At 42.4% G+C, this 19,329-nt stretch overlaps 1 protein-coding gene across 2 annotated transcripts; it reads left to right on the top strand.

The window, feature by feature from the left end:
- The first annotated feature begins 13,092 nt into the window (after positions 1-13,092).
- LOC146702299 (GTPase IMAP family member 9-like) lies at positions 13,093-14,856 on the top strand. Of its 2 annotated transcripts, XR_014922292.1 has the most exons (3): positions 13,093-13,147; positions 13,287-14,415; positions 14,567-14,856. XR_014922292.1 is itself a non-coding variant. In XM_085468748.1 (2 exons), exons 1-2 carry the CDS (start codon positions 13,129-13,131, stop codon positions 14,021-14,023), a joined length of 756 nt encoding a protein of 251 aa, XP_085324874.1. In that variant the 5' UTR covers positions 13,093-13,128; the 3' UTR covers positions 14,024-14,856. The 2 variants fall into 2 exon arrangements, 1 of the variants encoding a protein (XP_085324874.1); XM_085468748.1 differs by having other exon boundaries at positions 13,287-14,856.
- Positions 14,857-19,329: the final 4,473 nt, after the last annotated feature.

Below are 19,329 nucleotides of genomic sequence, written 5' to 3'. Positions count from 1 at the left end.
TATGTATGATGGTGTTTTTTTTAATGATTCTTAAATGAATGTTGCAGAACAAGGACACAAGAAATTCTGTGGAAATGTTTTAGTCAACAAAACTGTCATTGTTCAGTTCCAGCTGGTATTTAAATTAAGCGCCATGCAGAGGTGTTTTTTGGGTTGGGTGCTCAAAGTTAAAAAGGGGCATATAGAACCAGGCTGAATAACAACAATCCACATGCATAGGAGTATAATATGGAATCAAAGATGGGGTCAGTGGAAAGCAAATGTAGCCTGTGTTTTACCTAATCAGGTACAATGTTGCTGTTGAGGTGGTGTTGCTGCTTCTGCTGCTGACAGTGTTGGAGGGCAGAACTGTGTTGATCTAAGACTGTAGATATTAAAAAGTCCACAGCAGAGATGGTAGCTGATTAAACAAGTGTTATGACATAATAATAAAATGCAAACGATCCAAGATGGCGCCGCGTATGGATGCCCTGGTGCTTCAGTGCGTTACTTCTGTCTTGTTTTTGTGCATAACTTCTGTGTCTGGGCACTCCTCTGGATATTCTTACACCAGAGAAGAGCTTCTTAACCACAGGACTACAACACCTGTGGATTTACTTCCAATATTTGTCGCATCTGCGGCAGATTTACTGCAGACTCTGATCAGGAAAGTGAGACGCCGAAAGAGAGGTAAGCGAGCCGGCGCACTCGTGCGTCTGAGGAGACGTGGACTGCGAACTGCTCTTCCTGGGATCTTCCTTTCCAATGTACGATCACTCAGGAATAAGACAGACGAACTGGCCCTGATGAGAAGCATGAACAGAGACTTTGCCTCCTCCTGTGTGTTATGTTTTATGGAGACGTGGCTCTGTGAGGACATCCCGGACTGCGCGCTCAAGCTGGAGGGCTTTCATCTGCTGCGCGCGGACCGGCAGGCCGCTCTCTCTGGTAAGACCAAAGGTGGAGGTCTCTGCTTCTACATCAATAGTGGCTGGTGCACAGATGTAACAGTGATTGCTCAGCACTGCTCTTCCTCTCTGGAATACCTTTTCATTCACTGCAAACCGTTTTATTCTCCACGGGAGTTTGCTTCATTCATCCTGGCCGCTGTTTACATCCCGCCAGATGCGGATGCGCAGGCAGCTCAGTGCGCACTCGCGGAGCAGATTCTCCACATGGAGCGGACATTCCCGGACTCTCTCATCATTGCTCTTGGGGACTTTAACAAAGCCAATCTGAGCCATGAGCTTCCCAAATACAAGTAGTATATTAAATGCCCGACCAGAGAGGAGAGGACATTAGACCACTGTTACAGCACGATCAGCGGGGCCTATCGCGCGGTGCCCCGCGCTTCACTCGGACTTTCTGACCACGTCATGATCCACCTAATCCCCGCGTACAGACCGAGGCTGAAGCTCTCCAAACCTGTCGTGAGGACCAAAAAACTGTGGAGCAACGAGGCTGTGGAGGAGCTTCGCACGTGTTTGGAGTCTACAGACTGGGACACAATGAAGGCTGCTTCTAACAGCTTGGACGAGTTTACGGACACTGTCACCTCCTATATCCACTTCTGTGAGGACAGCATTGTGCCATCACGCACCAGGGTGAGTTATAACAATGACAAACCCTGGTTTACTCCTAAACTCAAAAAGCTGTGGCTGGAAAAGAGAAAGGCGTTCAGAAGCGGAGACAGGGACTGCTACAGAGAGGCCAAGTACAGGTTCACTAAGGAAGTGGACGTTGCTAAACATCAGCACTCTGAGAAGATGCAGCAGCAGATCTCAGAGAATGACTCGGCCTCTGTGTGGAAAAGTTTTAGGAATATCACCAACTACAAGCCTAAAACCCCCCACTCCACTGATGACTTGCTCTTAGCCAACACCCTTAACGACTTCTACTGCCGTTTTGACGAGCCATCAGGCAGCCTTCACACCTCCAACGACCCCAACAATAGAGGCACTTTGGACACTCATTCCCCCACCTCTCCCCCCTCCATAGAGCCATCACCACCTTCAAACCGTTCACCTACAACACCCCCCTCCTCACCCCACACAAAAGAGGATTTCACACCACCTCCTCCCACCACAACTCTTCATATTCATGAAGCAGATGTGAGGAAGCAGTTTAAGAGTCTGAATGCTCGAAAAGCTCCCGGCCCAGACGGCGTGTCTCCTGCCACCCTCAGACACTGTGCAAACGAGCTGGCCCCAGTGTTTTCTGGCATTTTCAACTCCTCACTGCAGGCATGTCATGTGCCTGCCTGCTTCAAGTCCTCCACCATAATCCCTGTCCCCAAGAAACCTAGGATCACTGGACTAAATGACTACAGACCCGTGGCTCTGACATCTGTGGTCATGAAGTCATTTGAGCGCCTGGTTCTCTCCTATCTCAAGACCCTCACGGCCCCCCTCCTGGACCCCCTGCAGTTTGCATACAGAGCCAACAGGTCTGTAGACGACGCCATCAACATGGCCCTACACTTCATCCTGCAGCATCTGGACTCCCCAGGAACCTACGCCAGGATCCTGTTTGTGGACTTCAGCTCTGCCTTCAACACCATCCTTCCAGACCATCTCCGAGGCAAGCTTTCCCAGATGAATGTGCCTGATCCCATCTGCCGGTGGATCACTGACTTCCTGACGGACAGGAAGCAGCATGTGAGGCTGGGAAAGAATGTCTCGGACTCCCGGACCATCAGCACCGGCTCCCCTCAGGGATGTGTTCTTTCTCCTCTGCTCTTCTCCCTGTACACCAACTGCTGCACCTCCACCCACCAGTCTGTCAAGCTAATCAAGTTTGCAGATGACACCACCGTTATCGGACTCATCTCGGACGGGGATGAGTCTGCCTACAGGAGGGAGGTTGAACGTCTGGTGTCCTGGTGCAGCCACAACAACCTGGTGCTGAATGCCCAGAAGACAGTGGAGATTATTGTGGACTTCAGGAAGCACACAGCCCCACTCCCCCCCATCATCCTGACTGACACCCCCATCACCTCTGTGGACTCATTCCGCTTCCTGGGTAACACCATCACCCAGGACCTGAAGTGGGAGCCCACCATCACCTCCGTCATCAAGAAAGCCCAGCAGAGGATGTACTTCCTGAGGCAGCTGAAGAAATTCAACCTGCCAACACGGACGATGATGCAGTTCTACACTGCAATCATCGAGTCCATCCTCACCTCCTCCATCACCGTGTGGTACGCTGGAGCCACTATCAGGGACAAACAGAGACTGCAGCGTGTTGTGCGCTCTGCTGAGAAGGTGATTGGCTGCAGACTCCCATCTCTGCAGGACCTGTACACCTCCAGGACATTGCGGCGTGCAGCTCGGATCTCAGCTGACCCTTCTCACCCTGGACACAGTCTGTTTGACCTGCTCCCCTCAGGCAGGAGGCTCCGGTCCATTTGCACCAGAACCTCTCGCCATAAGAACAGTTTCTTCCCCTCTGCTGTTGAACACATGAACAATAACCGTATGACTGTTCCCGCCACTAACACATGACCCTACACTGTGTTCACTGCATCATTCTATGTTTGGCACTGATCACCACCTGCACTCATGTATATATCTATCTACTTAGCACTTTTAATTCTTATTCTTATTTTTATATTTTTATGACAGTATGTTTGCACTGAAGCACCGCAGCAATTTCCTAATGTTGTAAACCTGCTCAACATTTGGCAATAAACCCTTTCTGATTCTGATTCTGATTCAAAGAGTGGCGACAGCGCTTGGAACCATAAGGCAAGAAATTCCAGAGATTAAAAAAAAGGTGGGAATCAAACTGAAACCAGAATATTAGTAGGGCAAAAGAAAGGGGTGGTCATGGCAGGTATTAATGTAAACAAAATCTATACACATAAAACACATGCACAGTGACATTTTATACCTTCTCCAGAGTACTGTATATGCTGTGTATAACCAAAATATGCTAAGAATTGCACTGGGAGACACTTTTTTGTTAGTCAATCATGAAGAAGTAACAGAGGTAAGGGAAACTGAGTAAATAATTTTCAAACTTCAGGTTAATCTTGAAGTTAGAGTCTAATCTTTTTGTTTTTTTTACTAAATTGATTTCACATTGGTTTATCTTATCAAAGCATTCTTTGTGACCTCCAAACACAGTCACTGTATATCTTTGGTCTACATTCATGTATTTTCTCTTATGTTGCTGTTGCTCTGTACACAGAGCTGTGTGATAATCTGTTTATCACACTAAAACAAATTAACACCAGGGGAATGTATTTAGGAGACTATATGAGATTATGAAAGGAGATTATTGATAAGAATTTCAGTGTATACAACAGAAATTAAGCTGAAAATGTTATATTATAAATGTTTTATACATTTTATATTCCATAATAAAAGCAATTACTGTTTGAATGTTTTATTTGTGAAACTGATTCATTTTACTCAGAAAAGCAGTTAAATTAATTTGATTTTCTCTTATCATTCTGTCACTATTTACAAAATTTATTTGGAAAGTTATTGAATCCAATTTGAGTTTTACCTAAAAAACAAAACATTGTCATTTCTTTGGAATGGATATCTTAGTAATTTTTTCCTAAACCTTTGCCAGATTGCTGGTAAAGTCATTTTTAACACACTTTTACAGTTGAATTTTATTAATATCTACTTTTGTTTTCTGTTGAAATTTAATTAACATTTTCTGTAAATTTTACATAAATCTTTTAAAATTAAAATCTACTTAAATTAATTAAGTGTCACTTTGTTGCCATATGTAACCTCTAGTCACAGTTTTTACAGTGCATTTATGTCCACTGTGAGCGACCAACTTTGAACACAGGCGGTGGTTTACGACACCAACTGTCTGCCATCTGTAATCCAGTTTTGAGATCCCTTCCTAGATGCCTTAACACCCACTCACACCCTGGGCCATCTGACCTTAGGAAATCACATGATAGGGTGGGGCTACGTTTTACAGCGGGTTTACTCGAAACCTTGGTTCGTGTGATTAGGCAGAGGATCAATTGGGAGTCCTGACCCACTCCCAATAGCGCTTAAAAACTCTCCACCAGTCCCACAGGATCTTAGCTCAATCATTCTCCATCACCCTTGGGGGCATCTCCCATTTTGACCTCGGGACTTCCAGGTTATACTCGGCACAGATGTTCCTGTACACTATACCGGCCACTTGGTTATGGCGTTCCGTGTATGCCTTGCCTGCTAGCATCTGTTGTTACGTGGTGGATTGTCTCTGGGGCATCTTTACACAGCCTGCACCTGGGGTCTTGCCTGGTGTGATAGACCCCAGCCTCTATGGATCTTGTGCTCAGTGCTTGTTCCTGTGCTTCTGGTAGTTCAATCCCCTCAGTTCTGACTACCTTCCCTCTCTTTGTTAGCATTCGACTACACTTCTCCAGTCCGAATGACATTCCAATGTCATTGCTGTATAGCCTGGTAGTGTGGATCAGTGAATCGATGTCTCGTTCACTCTTGGCATACAGCTTGATGTCATCCATGTACAGGAGGTGGCTGACAACTGCTCCGTTCCGTAGTCGGTATCCGTAGCCAGTCTTGTTAATGATCTCACTGAGGGGGTTCAGGCCTATGCAGAACAGCAGTGGGGACAGAGCATCTCCTTGGTAGATCCCGCCCTTGATGGTGACTTGTGCTATGGGCTCGAGGTTGGCCTCCAGTGTTGTACGCCACATCCCCATTGAGTTCCTGATGAAGGCTCTCAGGGTCCTGTTGATCTTGTTCAGTTCTAGGCATTCGAGTATCCAGCTGTGGGGCATTGAGTCATAGGCCTTCTTGTAATCAATCCAGGCAGTGCACAGGTTGGTCAGTCTGGTCTTGCAGTCTCGGCTGACTGCTCAGTCTACCAGTAGCTGGTGTTTTGCGCCTCTGGTATTCTTGCCAATTCCTTTCTGTGCCCCACTCATGTATTGACCCATGTGCCTGTTCATCTTAGCCGCTATGATGCCTGGCAGGAGCTTCCATGTAGTACTGAGGCAGGTTATTGGTCGGTAGTTGGAGGGGACCGGTCCCTTCTTGGGGTCCTCGGGGATCAGGACCATCCGACCTTCGGTTAGCCATTCCGGGTGTCTCTCGTTAACTAGCAGCTGGTTCATTTGTGCTGCCAGACTCTCGTGGAGTGCAGTCAGCTTCTTCAGCCAGTAGGCGTGAACCATGTCAGGGCCTGGTGCTGTCCAACTCTTCCTACTGGAGACCCTTGGATATCTGCCACTGTGATGGTTACTGGTTGCTGTGGTCTGCCCTCAGATCCACTAGCCACTGAGCATTGCCGTTATGGGTTGCGTCCTTCTCCCATATGCTCTTCCAGTATTGCTCCGTCTCCAGCCTTGGTGGTGCTGTTCTCATATTGTTCCCCTGCCACTGAGAGTACACCTTGGCTGGTTCCGTGGAGAACAGCTGGTTTATTCTCCTGCCTTCTATCTCTCTGGTGTACCTCCTCAAGCGGCTGGCCAAGGCTGTGAGTCGTTGATGGCAGTTTCCAAGGCCTCAGGTATGGACAGCTTCCTGTACTTCTTAGGCACCTTCTTCATTGTCCCTTTCTGCAACTCCGATAGTTGGTTGACCTCCCTCCGTGCTACCTTGATTTTAGCCTCTAGCCTCCTTCTCCATGGAGGGTACTGCTCCTTGTGGCTGTTCAACTTGTAGCCAAGCATCTCACTGATCACTTCTGCCGTATTGTTGACTTCACGTAATCTTGGTAACCGGCTACGGGGGGTCCAGGTTTCAAGTTTGGCCATGATCCTTTCTTTCAGGTCAGTTCCTCTCGCACTCAACGATCCTTCTCCTATCGCACTTGATGCCTGGTACCCAATCTCAGGTGGGGGTGATGATATCTGCCCCCTGACCTGGCGTCCTGGCTCCCCCTTGCCGTAGCATTTATGTTGTACCTCGTCAATCTCTAGCTGTGAGATCAGTCCCTTCTTTCGAACGCTGGAACACCGAGCTAAGCCAAAACAGGAGAAATATGCTCTCTCTGTCTAGTCCCTGTCAGTACTCTTGCTGCAGCATTTTGGATTAACTTAAGGCTTTTCAGCCATATGGCTGAAAAGCCTTCAGTTAATATATATATATATATATATATAATATATGTATATATATATATACAGGGTGGCCCATTTATATGGATACACCGTAATAGAATAGAATAGAATAGAATAGAATTCAACTTTATTGTCATTGCACATGCACAGGTACAGGGCAACGAAATGCAGTAATAGTAGCATTTATGTTGTAATAACATGGGAATGCTCGGACCTGGCACCCATAATGTGGTGGTGCACCATTTTGCTGGAAAAACTCAGGGAACGTGCCAGCTTCAGTCAGTGTTGGGGAGTAACGGAATACATGTACTTACGTATTTAAAAGACAAAATATGAGTAACTGTATTCCGTTACAGTTACCGTTTAAAAAGGTGATATTTAGAATACAGTTACTTTGTTGAAATAAATGGATTACACTGCGGTACTTTCCTGTTTCATATTGTCACAGGTCAGGATTGTTTGGATTTTGTTTGACAGCTATGTTCTGTTTCAGGCGGCAGCGTTACGGTTGCCATGGTTACAGGGTGACGCTCTCTCTCTCTGCGTGTTTCCTGGGTGAGAGAGCACCTTTTTGTTGTTGTTGTTGTGCTAAGCTAATAGAAAGAATGCTACAGGTATAGCTCTAAAGAATGCAGCCTCATGGGCAGTGTAGTCCGTGCTGCAGGGAGAATGGACTGCCATACCCGCGATGTGTCTGTGAGCGAGGGAGGGAGAAAAAGGAAAAGTACGAGCTGTCATCGAGCAAAAACGGGAGCTGGAAGCATGTAAATATAATAATAACCACTGCAGCCAAGAAGAGTGCCTGACGAGCCCAGTTGTAAGTAAGCTATTAAGACTCGACTGTACACTGTGTTCGTGTTTTCCTCCGAAACAATAAGCTCCGTTGGAGCAGCCTTTCAACGCCTCTCTCTGTCTCTCGCTAACAAAGTTGACCCAGACAACAAAGTAAAGCTAGTTTTAGGCTACAAGCCCGACACAGAACCCGACGTATTAGCCAGAGGTCCCTTTACTACAGTTCGGAGCCGCGGACCGTGAGTAACAGTAATAAATCACAGCAATAGTACATTCACATAGTTGTAAACAGCATGATAATATATTAAGTAATCCAAAGTATTCAGAATACATTACTCTCATTGAGTAACGTAATGGAATACGTTACAGAATACATTTTGGGGCATGTATTCTGTAATCTGTAGTGGAATACATTTTAAAAGTAACATTCCCAACACTGGCTTCAGTGCATAAAGAGGGAAACACATCATCATGTAGCAATTTCAAATATCCAGTGACCTTGACGTTTCCATTGATGAAGAATCGTTGTACCCCATATACCATACCAAACCATCACTTTTGTTGGTCCAACAGTCTTGGAGGGATCCATCCAATGTGTGTTAGTGTCAGACCAATAGCGGTGGTTTTGTTTGCTAACTTCACCATCAGTGTTGGTCAAGTTACTTGAAAAAAGTAATCAGTAACTAATTACCGATTGCTTCCCCCAAAAAGTAATCCTGTTACTTTACTGATTACTTATTTTCAAAAGTAATTAATTACTTAGTTACTTAGTTACTTTTTAAAAACACAATTTACAACCTGAAGAGGTGATAAAGCGATAGATCTTTCAGCCCAATTCTACTTTTTCTGCATAATCCATCATACAAAATGTAATCAAATGGAAAAGTCTCTTTTAAAACTTGTTTTATCAGTTTTAATCTTTTAACTTTATGCATCAAGCAAAAATTTAATTATATGCAACATTCTCTGACTGGAAGAAATTTGTTTAACATTTAAACCTATTTTCTGCACATTCCAGCACATAAAATATATATATATATATATTTTGTGTTTACACTCACTCTTTCAAATAGATGCAAGTAAAACACAGCAGAAAATAAATAAAGTCAAAGACTCAGCGGTCCTGTTGCTCTATTTTCACCTGTAAAGCAGGAGTGGGGCAGGCGGAGGTTTACCCTGGTGCCGGTGTGCCGCGGTCAGTGGAAGAATCCGCGAGTTTCTCTGTGAGTTTCCCATTACGTCGTAGCTACTCGGTGCTTGCTCGGAAGTTTAGGGGTTTTTTTCGCTGTAAAAAGAAGTTTTCTTCCCACACACGATGGACACTAATGTTTTTGTCACTTTTTATGGAATCAAACTCAAAGTAAGGTCAGTACTTCCACGCTTTAAACGCTGCACGCTCATACTCTCTCCCACAATCGATATGTGATCCATTGTTGATCTGCACACAGTTGTTGTCACGAACGTCGCACTTGCTTACGTCATTGTTATGAGACATTCTCGCAAAAAATCACGGTTTTAGTAACGCAGTAACGCAGCGTTGCTACGGGAAAGTAACGGTAATCTAATTACTGTTTTTTGCAATAGTAATCCCTTACTTTATTCGTTACTTGAAAAAAGTAATCACATTAAAAATTACAGTAACGCGTTACAAGTAGCGCGTTACAAGTAGCGCGTTACAAGTAGCGCGTTACAAGTAGCGCGTTACAAGTAATGCGTTACTGCCCATCTCTTTTCACCATTCACATAAAAGTTTGCCTCATCACTGAACAAAATCTTCTGCATGAACTGAGGGTCCTGTTATAATTTTGTTTTGCCCATTCTGCAAATTCTGTGCGCTGATCTGGGTCATCCTTATTGAGATGCTGCAGTAGCTGGAGTTTGTAAGGGTGCTATTTGTGAGTAGCTAATATCCGCTGAAGGGATGTTCAACTAATACCACTCTCCAGTGACATGCTGCGAGTGCTACGCTGTGGCTCTTGCTGAATGAAGCTAACTGTAGCATGGGAGATGGGTGGTCTCGTAGGGTGTCTTGTATTGAAATCTGCTGCAATGACCCGGTTACTGCGTTCACCAGATATCAAAACAATTTCGATCCGCTCTTCACGTATTAACCTCTTCGACATGTCAATGGCTGTGAACAAAGAGAAACTTGTAAATAACTCATGAAAGAATAAAGTTATGTTGAAACCAAGCACACCATTGTTTTTCTTGTGACATTGCCAATAAGTCTGATGTGTCACATGACCCTCTTCCTATTGAAAAAACAAAAGTTGTATCCAAGATGGCCGACTTCTAAATGGCCACCATGGTCACCTCCCATCATGAGGAGTTTGCCCCCTCACATATACTAATGTGCCACAAACAGGACTTTAATGTCAACAACCATTCCCATGTTATTACGCTGTATCCATTAGAGATGGACTGATCCGATATTACGTATTGGTATCGGTCCGATCCACTGGATCGGATATCGGAGAGAAATAAAAAATGTAATTCGATCCATTAAATATCAAAAGCACCTCACAAAACATGCGACATGGCGTAACTCGGCTCATAACCGTAGCATGTCGGAGCAGTGTGCTTACATGATAGAGCGGCTGTGTGGTTTTGGAGCCTCATTGCCAAACTGCCATTTCATCTCCGAGGAAGTTATCCCAGAGAGAAGTAGAGCAAGTGTGTAAGTTCATCTCTGAATGTTTGTAAAGCATTCCAGCGTTAAGTTTAACAACCGATATATGGAGCGACTGACTCTCTCTCCCTCCCTCTCCTGCTGCTACTTCAATCATGAAACTGATCAATGATCAGCTGATCGGCTTTTCTGTCATGAGTCCGTCTCTATTCTTTGTTTATGGCCCACTTTGCACCACAAAGAGGAAACCAGTGGCTGAACAACTGCAGCACGTTTAAGCTTGATAAGCTGTTGTTAGATTTTATTTAATATTACTTTCTACACCAGGATCTTTTTCTATGCAGCTGAAGGCTGGTAACTGTGCAGGGGCGGATCTAGCAAAGTTTAGCCAGGGGGGCCGATAGGGCACGAACAGGGAAAAGGGGGCACAAAGACTTACTTTTCTTTCTTATTCTCATTTAAAATGTCGAGCTTTTAATAATTAATTATCTGAATCTTACACCCAAAGTTTTAATCTGATGTAAAATATATAGAAGTCCATTACTGTATACAGTAACTAACTGTTAAGTCTAATATAACCTAGTAAGCTATACTACTTTTTCCTTTGGGAAAGTACCATCTGTGCAGTCTGCAGTTCTGTTGAAGAAAGATGTTGAATCTCTTTAATTAATTATTCTTGAAAAATAATTTATTTCTGTGCATTTTTTTCACCCTGCATCAAATTAAAGTTGATTACGTCGATTAAGCATCATGAGGTGGAGGGTGGTTCCCTATTTTTTTTGCTGGGAGTTTGCAACCCTATTAGTTAGGTTGCTTAATATTTCTAACTAAAAGATATAAAATATTTCTTAATATTTTACGGAGGATGGAGTAGGTTTAAGTTTATTAGATTGATCAGTGTTGCTGAACTATGAAATATTTTGGGTGCAGTGTATCTTTTACATACAGGTGTAACAGAATAGCTTTAGTTTTGTTGTTTATTTAAACTTGAGTATGAACTTACACAAAATGCAGCAAGATATTAAAAAAACAGTTTTATTGATTAAAAAAATACTATATCGGATTCATATCGGTATCGGCAGATATCCAAATTTATGATATTGGTTTCGGTATCGGACATAAAAAAGTGGTATCGTGCCATCTCTAGTATCCATATAAAGGGCCCACCCTGTATATATATATATATATATATATTGTATATATTTTGTCTATTTCTTACTTAGTGTATTGTCTGTCTTTGTTACTGTTTGTACTGGAGCACTGTAACCAAAATAATTTCCCCTAGGGATCAATAAAGTATTCTGATTCTGATACCCTGTGGTGCAGCTTGTCTGTTTTGTTCTCAGTTGTTTGCTGGTTCTTCTGAAGCTTACTCAATTTTCTCACTCTGATTTTATTTCTGTTGCTTCACAACTTTGATGGAGACCTGCCCTCTCATTAATTCCAGGTGAACTTAGTGTGGTAAATATTTTTTTAATCTTAATTGTTCCTTGGGGATAAATAAAGTTTTTCTGATTCTGATATTTGCTTTCAGAGATTTGCAATTGTTTAGTTTACAATGATATTTGAGTAAGAACAGTGGAATTGTAATTAGAGTTTAGCAGTTTGGAGTCATGTTGTTGATACATGATCTTCACATTAGTACATGACCTGCATATTTCCATTTTTGTATGTATAACATGGGGAAAACAAATAAAGTAATTTAAATTAATTAAATAAATTTCCTCTTTCTCAACATAACCCAAACAGTTTGTGGTAATTTATACTTTTGATATTTTTTTCTGTTTGAATTAATCAATTATCCTTAACCACACACACACACACACACACACACACACACACACACACACACACACACACACACACACACACACACACACACACACACAAAGTTCTGTAAAGAGTTGTGTCTCAACTTAGGATTTTCACCAGAACTAAAATAAACCTCGTGAATGAGATCAGAAAAGGTTTGATTTTTGCACCTCACTGATCATTCATGTAATTAGAACATTAATTAAAATTAATCAATGAAGATTGTGTTTAACTTCAACCCTAAATCCAAATTTTCACCTTTCCCTGTTGCTGCTCTGGTTATTTGTCCTCAGATAGTTTTTTTTCTCTTTGCTTGATTTCCTCGCTGGACTTGACCTGCTTTTCTGGTTCTTCTGAAGGTTTTTCCGTTTTCTTGATTTTTCCTTCTGCTGCACAACTTCAGGTGAAGATGTGACCAACACACACATCAGGATGATATTTTTAAGTATCATGTCTCTAATGTCATCACACTGACTGTTGAAATATGCTCCAAATGTTTCTTTCAAGTCTTTTACTTTGGAATTTCTTCTTAAAAGCCCTAAAATATTTTAGTTAAAGCAAATTATTGTGAAAGTATTTCCTTTCTAATCCTAATTTCCTTTTGATTTTAACAATCCTGTTTTACTATCCCAAAGCAAAGTATCAACAATCATACTGAATCCAAACTTAATGGAAGAACTTCCCGTCAAACACAGTGCTGTGCAGTAAAACACTGTTTGGTTTCTGCAGGGTGTGCTCATCTTTGTGTCTATTATATGAACCGGTTATGCAACTACTGGAGGTGTGTCAGCTGTGAAGCTACAAATAATGTGTTGGACAGAAGCTTGAACACTCATCTCTCTCACCTGTGTAGTTACCACACTGAATACAAATTATGGCTTCACTTGTATCAGGTAAAATTTGATTTAATCTTCTATGTTTATCATTTCTGTTTGAAAAGTGTCAATATGTGCTCATAATGACTGAAATACATGAGACCTACTGGTAAAACTTTTCAGCCAAGTTAAACTAAAGCTGTGAATTGTGTTTCAGGTCCTGATTTGAGGATTGTGATGATTGGAAAAACTGGTGTGGGGAAGAGTGCTGTTGGAAACACCATCCTGGGAAAAAAATATTTCAAATCTTGTCCCAGTTCAGAGTCAGTGACTGAAACTTGTCAAACAGGTGAAACACAGTGGGAAGGGAGAAATATTTCTGTCATAGACACACCAGGGATCCTGGACACTGAGAAATCTGCAGAGATGATCAAAAAGGAAATTGTGAGATGTGTTGAAGTCTCCAGTCCAGGTCCTCATGTTTTTCTACAGTTGCTCCAAGTCGGTCGATTCACCACAGAGGAGAAAAACTCTGTGAAAGCCCTGCAGGAGCTGTTTGGTCCAAAAGCTCAACATTACATGATTGTGCTGTTCACCCACGGAGATGATCTTGAAGACCAGGAAATCACCATACAGAAGTATGTACGTGAAGCCAAACCAGAGCTCAGACAAGTCATCCGCAGCTGTGGAAACAGGTTCCACGTCTTCAACAACAGAAGCAAAGACAGAAAGCAGGTGGAGGAGCTGATGAAGAAGATTGATGACATGGTGGCAGGAAACGGCGACACATACTACACAAATGAAATGTATAGAGAGGTGGAAGAAAGGAAACAGAAACAAGCTGAGATGGAGGACGAAGAATACAAGTTCCTGGGTCGACTGATAGAGCAGATTCTGCGTTTTTATTTTCGCTTAAAAAAGAATAAAAACATATTAGATGATGTAAACCTGTAGACAAATATCTGTGGTTTATTATGAATGACGTCACATTTTCAAAATGTGACATTCTAGGGTAAAACCGCAAAGGATTGTGGGTACGAGTGGCAAGCGGTACTAGCGCACGCAGGCTTTCACATGAAAACAGTCACACAGCGATAAAAAGAAACACAACAAATGGCAAGAAGCTGTTGTATTATTAACTGCAATAGCCAGTCGCATGACAGCCACGGGAAGCCGACGGGTAAAGAGATCGTTTTTTTTTTATCGGATTACGTTGTGGAAGAGAAATCGTTCAAGCCATGTTTCCGAAGTAACAAAGAACCGACGGATGGTCTGGATTGCAGACCAAATAATGTTTCAGAACACTCCAGCTCACGTGTTAGTCTGCTCCAAGCATTTCCACAAAGGTCAGTCTGTTGTAGTTATTACGTAATTTATCATAACATAATTGTTGATGTAGGTTACAAATAAGTCTTCTTTTGATTTGAATTGAATTGGTTGCGCTATGCTGCTTTGTTCGCGGTGGCTTTGCGGGCTAATGTTTGTTGTGTTTTGTAGGAAAACCAGCCTACAAAATGCTGGAATGTGATCCAGACTGGCGCCCTCTATCAACCTGGGTCATACTGAGTTTAAAGCTGCTACCACAGCCAGCTTTGATCGGTTAGGAGAGAGAGCGATATCAAAACAGCCACGAAAAGTCCCGCATATATGTGCCCAAGTGTTGTACTGAAGCAAGCAAGTGATGAATAACTGTTTTCCAGTATGTTGTTTTGCAATGTTGTTGTTGTTTTTGTTGCATTGTTGATTTGTTTTTCACCGAAGCAGCTAATAAAGCACAATGGATTTTTTGCCTTTTTCTTGTAAGATTCTATAATAGAATGAAACAATAATGCCAGTTATAAATAAAGACAAATTGAATGAATTACGAAACACATTTTATTCCTATTAGATCTGAAAATGTTGTGTAACACTACAACCTGAAACAACAATTAGATTGCGTTGGCCTGTACAGGAGATAAAGGACAAAAATGTAACAACAGCTGTGAAATGGAATAGTCCAAATCACCAAAGTAAACTGGACCTGGGCTTGTTGCAGGGATCTGGGCAGCACGCTAATGTCCTTACTCCACTCTATGCTCGTATGGGTCTGACCCTTTCACTCCTTAGATTTTTTCTTTGTACGGACCTGGCTTGTTCTCCGTCGTTTTGTACATCACTGTTTTTCGGGCAAATAAAATGCAAGTAGGGATTAGGACCGCAGAATTAATGATTACTGGTGCTGGAAATGCTAGCGCTTGATGCAGTGTTTTGATTTTGTTGCCATTCCTACCCACAAAGCAATGCGGGAAAGTCACGTGGTCTGTCAGCCAGACAAAAGCATTCCACAGCTGCACCTTTGGCCCTCTCCAGAAGGGGGGAGATTTTTACAACTCCTTATCTCTGATTTAAATGCTAGTTTTCAAATCTATCCGGGCTACGTCCACACTAGCCCGGATAGATTTGAAAACTAGCATTTTTAGTTGTGCGTCTATATTGAAACGGGCAAAAATACTTATGTTCCAGTACTGCGCATGTGTGAAACGTAAGACGATTTGACCTGCCTCATTTTTGTCTGCTACTTATTTACTTTCCGGCTCTTTGACATGTCGCGGCAGAATGTTGAGGAAAAGCACCGAGTTTTTGTTAAATAGACTAACAATGAGGTGGAGTTGTTTCTGCGAGTAACACAAAAGTACAAAGTTGCAAAAGTGAGTGAGGATTAAAGAGTTTGAAGAAAAGCTATGTGGAGCATGTACCGACTGATATTAATATTTAATAGGGCTGTCAAGATTGAGAGCAATCAAAACAACTGCTGTATTATGCCCTCCGCTATCACATGACTGCATCATATGACTAACATGCATAATCGTTTTAGAAAGTCTCTGTTTTCGCTGTCCACACTGCGATGCAAAAAAAAAAAGCACCATTTTCAAATGTATTCGTTTTCGAGAGCATTTGGAAACGCTGTGTGTTCCATCAGCAAATACACCGTCTCAGTGTTGAAGGGAGGCCAAAACGGAGAGAAAACGATGTGTGGAAGTAAGATGAGACAAACAAAAGGCTTCACACCTGTGGACTTTCCCTCCATAGGGCTTTGGAGTGTGATGTAGCCCTTTGTTTAGTAGGCCAAAGGACTACAGGAGCGAAAGCACACAGAAACATCAGCTGTGTTGTCAGTTGCAATGTTAGATCGCACGATCGGGAAGGGAATAAGCTGGAAAATGGGCTCTTTTTATCATTTCCTCTCCTGGAAGCAACGTGAGGGATCTCATGTATCTGATGTTACCAAACAAAAACATCAGGCTTGGATAGCAGCGGTGAGACGAGCTGATATCGAGTTCTCTGCCATCATTTTTTGTTGGTAAATTCATATTGCTCTTTATAGGCTTTTAGTTTTATTTTCAATGCGCTGAGGTCATAGAAAATTAGAACAAACATCCTAATATGTGATGCAGCAGAACTATGTTCTGTTTATGTTCTGTTTATGGAGTAGCTTATCGGTGACAACTTCAGAGTAGCAGGTGGAATTTGCCTTTTTTGCGGACGGCTCCGTTTGCCTTTCACTACATCTAGAGCAATTTTTGGAGCAGCTGCTGAGGAAAAGTCAATGTTATGTGCAACCTCTGGCTGTATCTTGGTCATATGGTCAACATACTCACAACGTGGAGGCTTAAAAATGGACAAATCTTGCACCCAACCGTTTGTGAATTAGATGTGCGCCTCCAGGGATTCATAATTCCGAAAATGATTTGACATGTATGCGCTGACTCCACAGACAATGTACGAGAAGGTGTCAGGGTAGGACAATGGCAGTAGGTGGTCTGGGTTTTCACTCCACTGCCATATTTCATACGGGTCCACATTACCGATGCACGCTATTCGTGGCCCTCTAAGATGGCGGCGCACTCCCACAATGCATTGCGGTGTGACTTCAACTCTAAATCCCTATTGGGTTTCACCAACTTTCTCAGGCTGCCTGGTTGTGTGTGTGCAATAAAGTTGAGGCTGAATGCTCTTCCACATGTGTGCCTTTAAAAACCCAAAAGTGATATTGCTAAAGCATGTAACCAATACATAAAAGAAAAGAAATTTCCCATTATAGGTGTTAATCTGCCTTGACTAGCTTTGACCTTTTTGTTGACTATAAAAAAGAAGAAATCAATCTTAGTTAAGATGAAAGAGTTTACTTTAAGCTTTCTCCCAGCGACTTCTTGGTTTCAGCAGCTATTGGGAAATAGGGAGGTGTGTTAGGATAATGGATCGCAATTATGTTTGCAAGGCTTCCCTGAATCCACTGCTCCATCCCTCCCCACAGCCGGGCCACAGACCCCAACCTGCTCGTCTGTGCTCTCTACTGTCAGACAGAAACAAGGGTGTTGCATTTTGTAACTAACATAACAGAAAATTGGATAGTGATGTGGAAATGCCAGTAAAACCGTTCAGTTTTCACTGAAAAGGCTTTTTGTGAAGTGTTGAAAAGCAAATAATGAAACAAACATTAAATATTCTCACGAAGTTCCTTTCTTAAAGGAATGTTGTAGAACAAGGAAGTAAGAAGCTCTGTGAAAACACTGCAGTCACGTTGGTGCCAGAAAAGATTTAATGTCATGTTGGTGACGGATAATCAGGACCCAGTCACAGGGCTTCCTTAACAGTGACAGTGAATTTAGTGAAAACAAGGTGCAAAAATGGTTCAGACAAAACGTGATTTCCACAGCAGTGACTGTCCCAGCTACAGGTGAACTGATCCCTCCCACACACACTCTTCTTATCCCTCACTCCGAACTCTCCAAGAGTTTCCTGGACACAAAGAGAACCAGAGTTAGGCTTCCTTCACAAAGTAACAAGACAGCGGTTTCACTAACTGTTGTCATTCAACGATCCAAGCAAACTTTTCTAAATAGAGAATCTTGAGTAAAGACTCCCTTCCTTTTATGAACTTTAAATATGTTGTAGCCACTTGGTTTTTCACATCTGCTAAGATACATTTCATGTAATCTGTTTCTTAAACCACATTTCCTTTCACAGTTCTTTGCTTTGTCAAAACCCCTGAAATCCCAAAATGAAACATGTTCTCTCTTCTCCAAAACATTACACATGGCTATTTTATTCCTATATCATATGTATTATATATCATTACAGATAATTAAAAAAGATAAGCAAGAATATGTGTTAAAAGTCCGCTTGTTCACTGTAGCTGTTTTAGACTACGTTACCCATGATGCACCTCGGTATCTGTACTTCCGGTTGGGAACGTGTTCAGCGCAGTTCTGCACAGATGAGAGGTGTGTCGGAGGAGTAACGTATTTACTTGCATTCCTGTGTGAGTTAATACTGTGTGCGTGCTTACCATGTGAGTATTGTAAGATGAGAGTGATGCTCGTTTGACTTTATCTGTGTAATTTGCTACGTAAGAAGCTAGTCCCGTTGCTATCGCTAAGATACGTTTTTTTGGCCTACTACAGACAGCCTTGTGTTCAGCCCATATTCCATTTCATAAACGACTTACTGTCAAGCATCGTGGTTGTAGGTGGATGTAACTATTTACTATGTTTATTCTCTGAATCGTTGTAATCTGCAGAGGTCTGGTTTGCCAATGTATATACGAGCCAGAAATTCATTTATGGTCTTAGGGTGCCATCTAGTGGCCATGAGGTTATGGCAGATTGTATAACATTACGCTGGAAACCCACAGTACTGTAGAAGCTATCTGCTGCTATCCATAGTGGTTAATACAAATGTTTGTTCTTTCTGTTTACAGATGACCACACACACCCATATACACACTCACACCCCCTTTACCTGCATGTGAATACTGAAATGCAATCGCCTCCCTACCAACGCTGTACATCCTGTTGATGTCATCTGCCACCTCCTTATTAAAGTTATTTGAACTACATCACTGTGGAGTACCATACCTTCTGACCGAGGAAGACTCAGTTGAAGCGTGATCGGCAATCAGTGCAAACATATATTACAATATGTTTTAGCTTCTTTTCTTTGGTGATGTGTAGTCCCCCCCCCCCCCCCCAGAAATAGCAGTTATAGTACTTCTTTCATACACAACAAAAATGTTATCCATCCCAGATTGTCACTGGTCCTGAAGGTTTTTCATGTTCCAAGTAGAATAAATGGCCATGCTCCAACTGATGTTTAACCAGTATTTTAATCTTCTTTCCACCAGCAAACATCGTGAAAAACTATGGTGAAATGATCAATGAAAAACACGGATATTATGTCAGCAGAATAAAAATTACAATTCAAATAAAACGTACACACAA

Source organism: Copadichromis virginalis, linkage group LG9 (genome assembly GCF_057382275.1).
Source record: "Copadichromis virginalis isolate Kocher_CV1m ecotype Utaka linkage group LG9, C_Virginalis_male_GT1.1, whole genome shotgun sequence".
Lineage (NCBI taxonomy): Eukaryota > Metazoa > Chordata > Actinopteri > Cichliformes > Cichlidae > Copadichromis > Copadichromis virginalis.
Note: the sequence above shows the minus strand (reverse complement) of the source record. Positions and strands in the feature narration are given on the sequence as shown.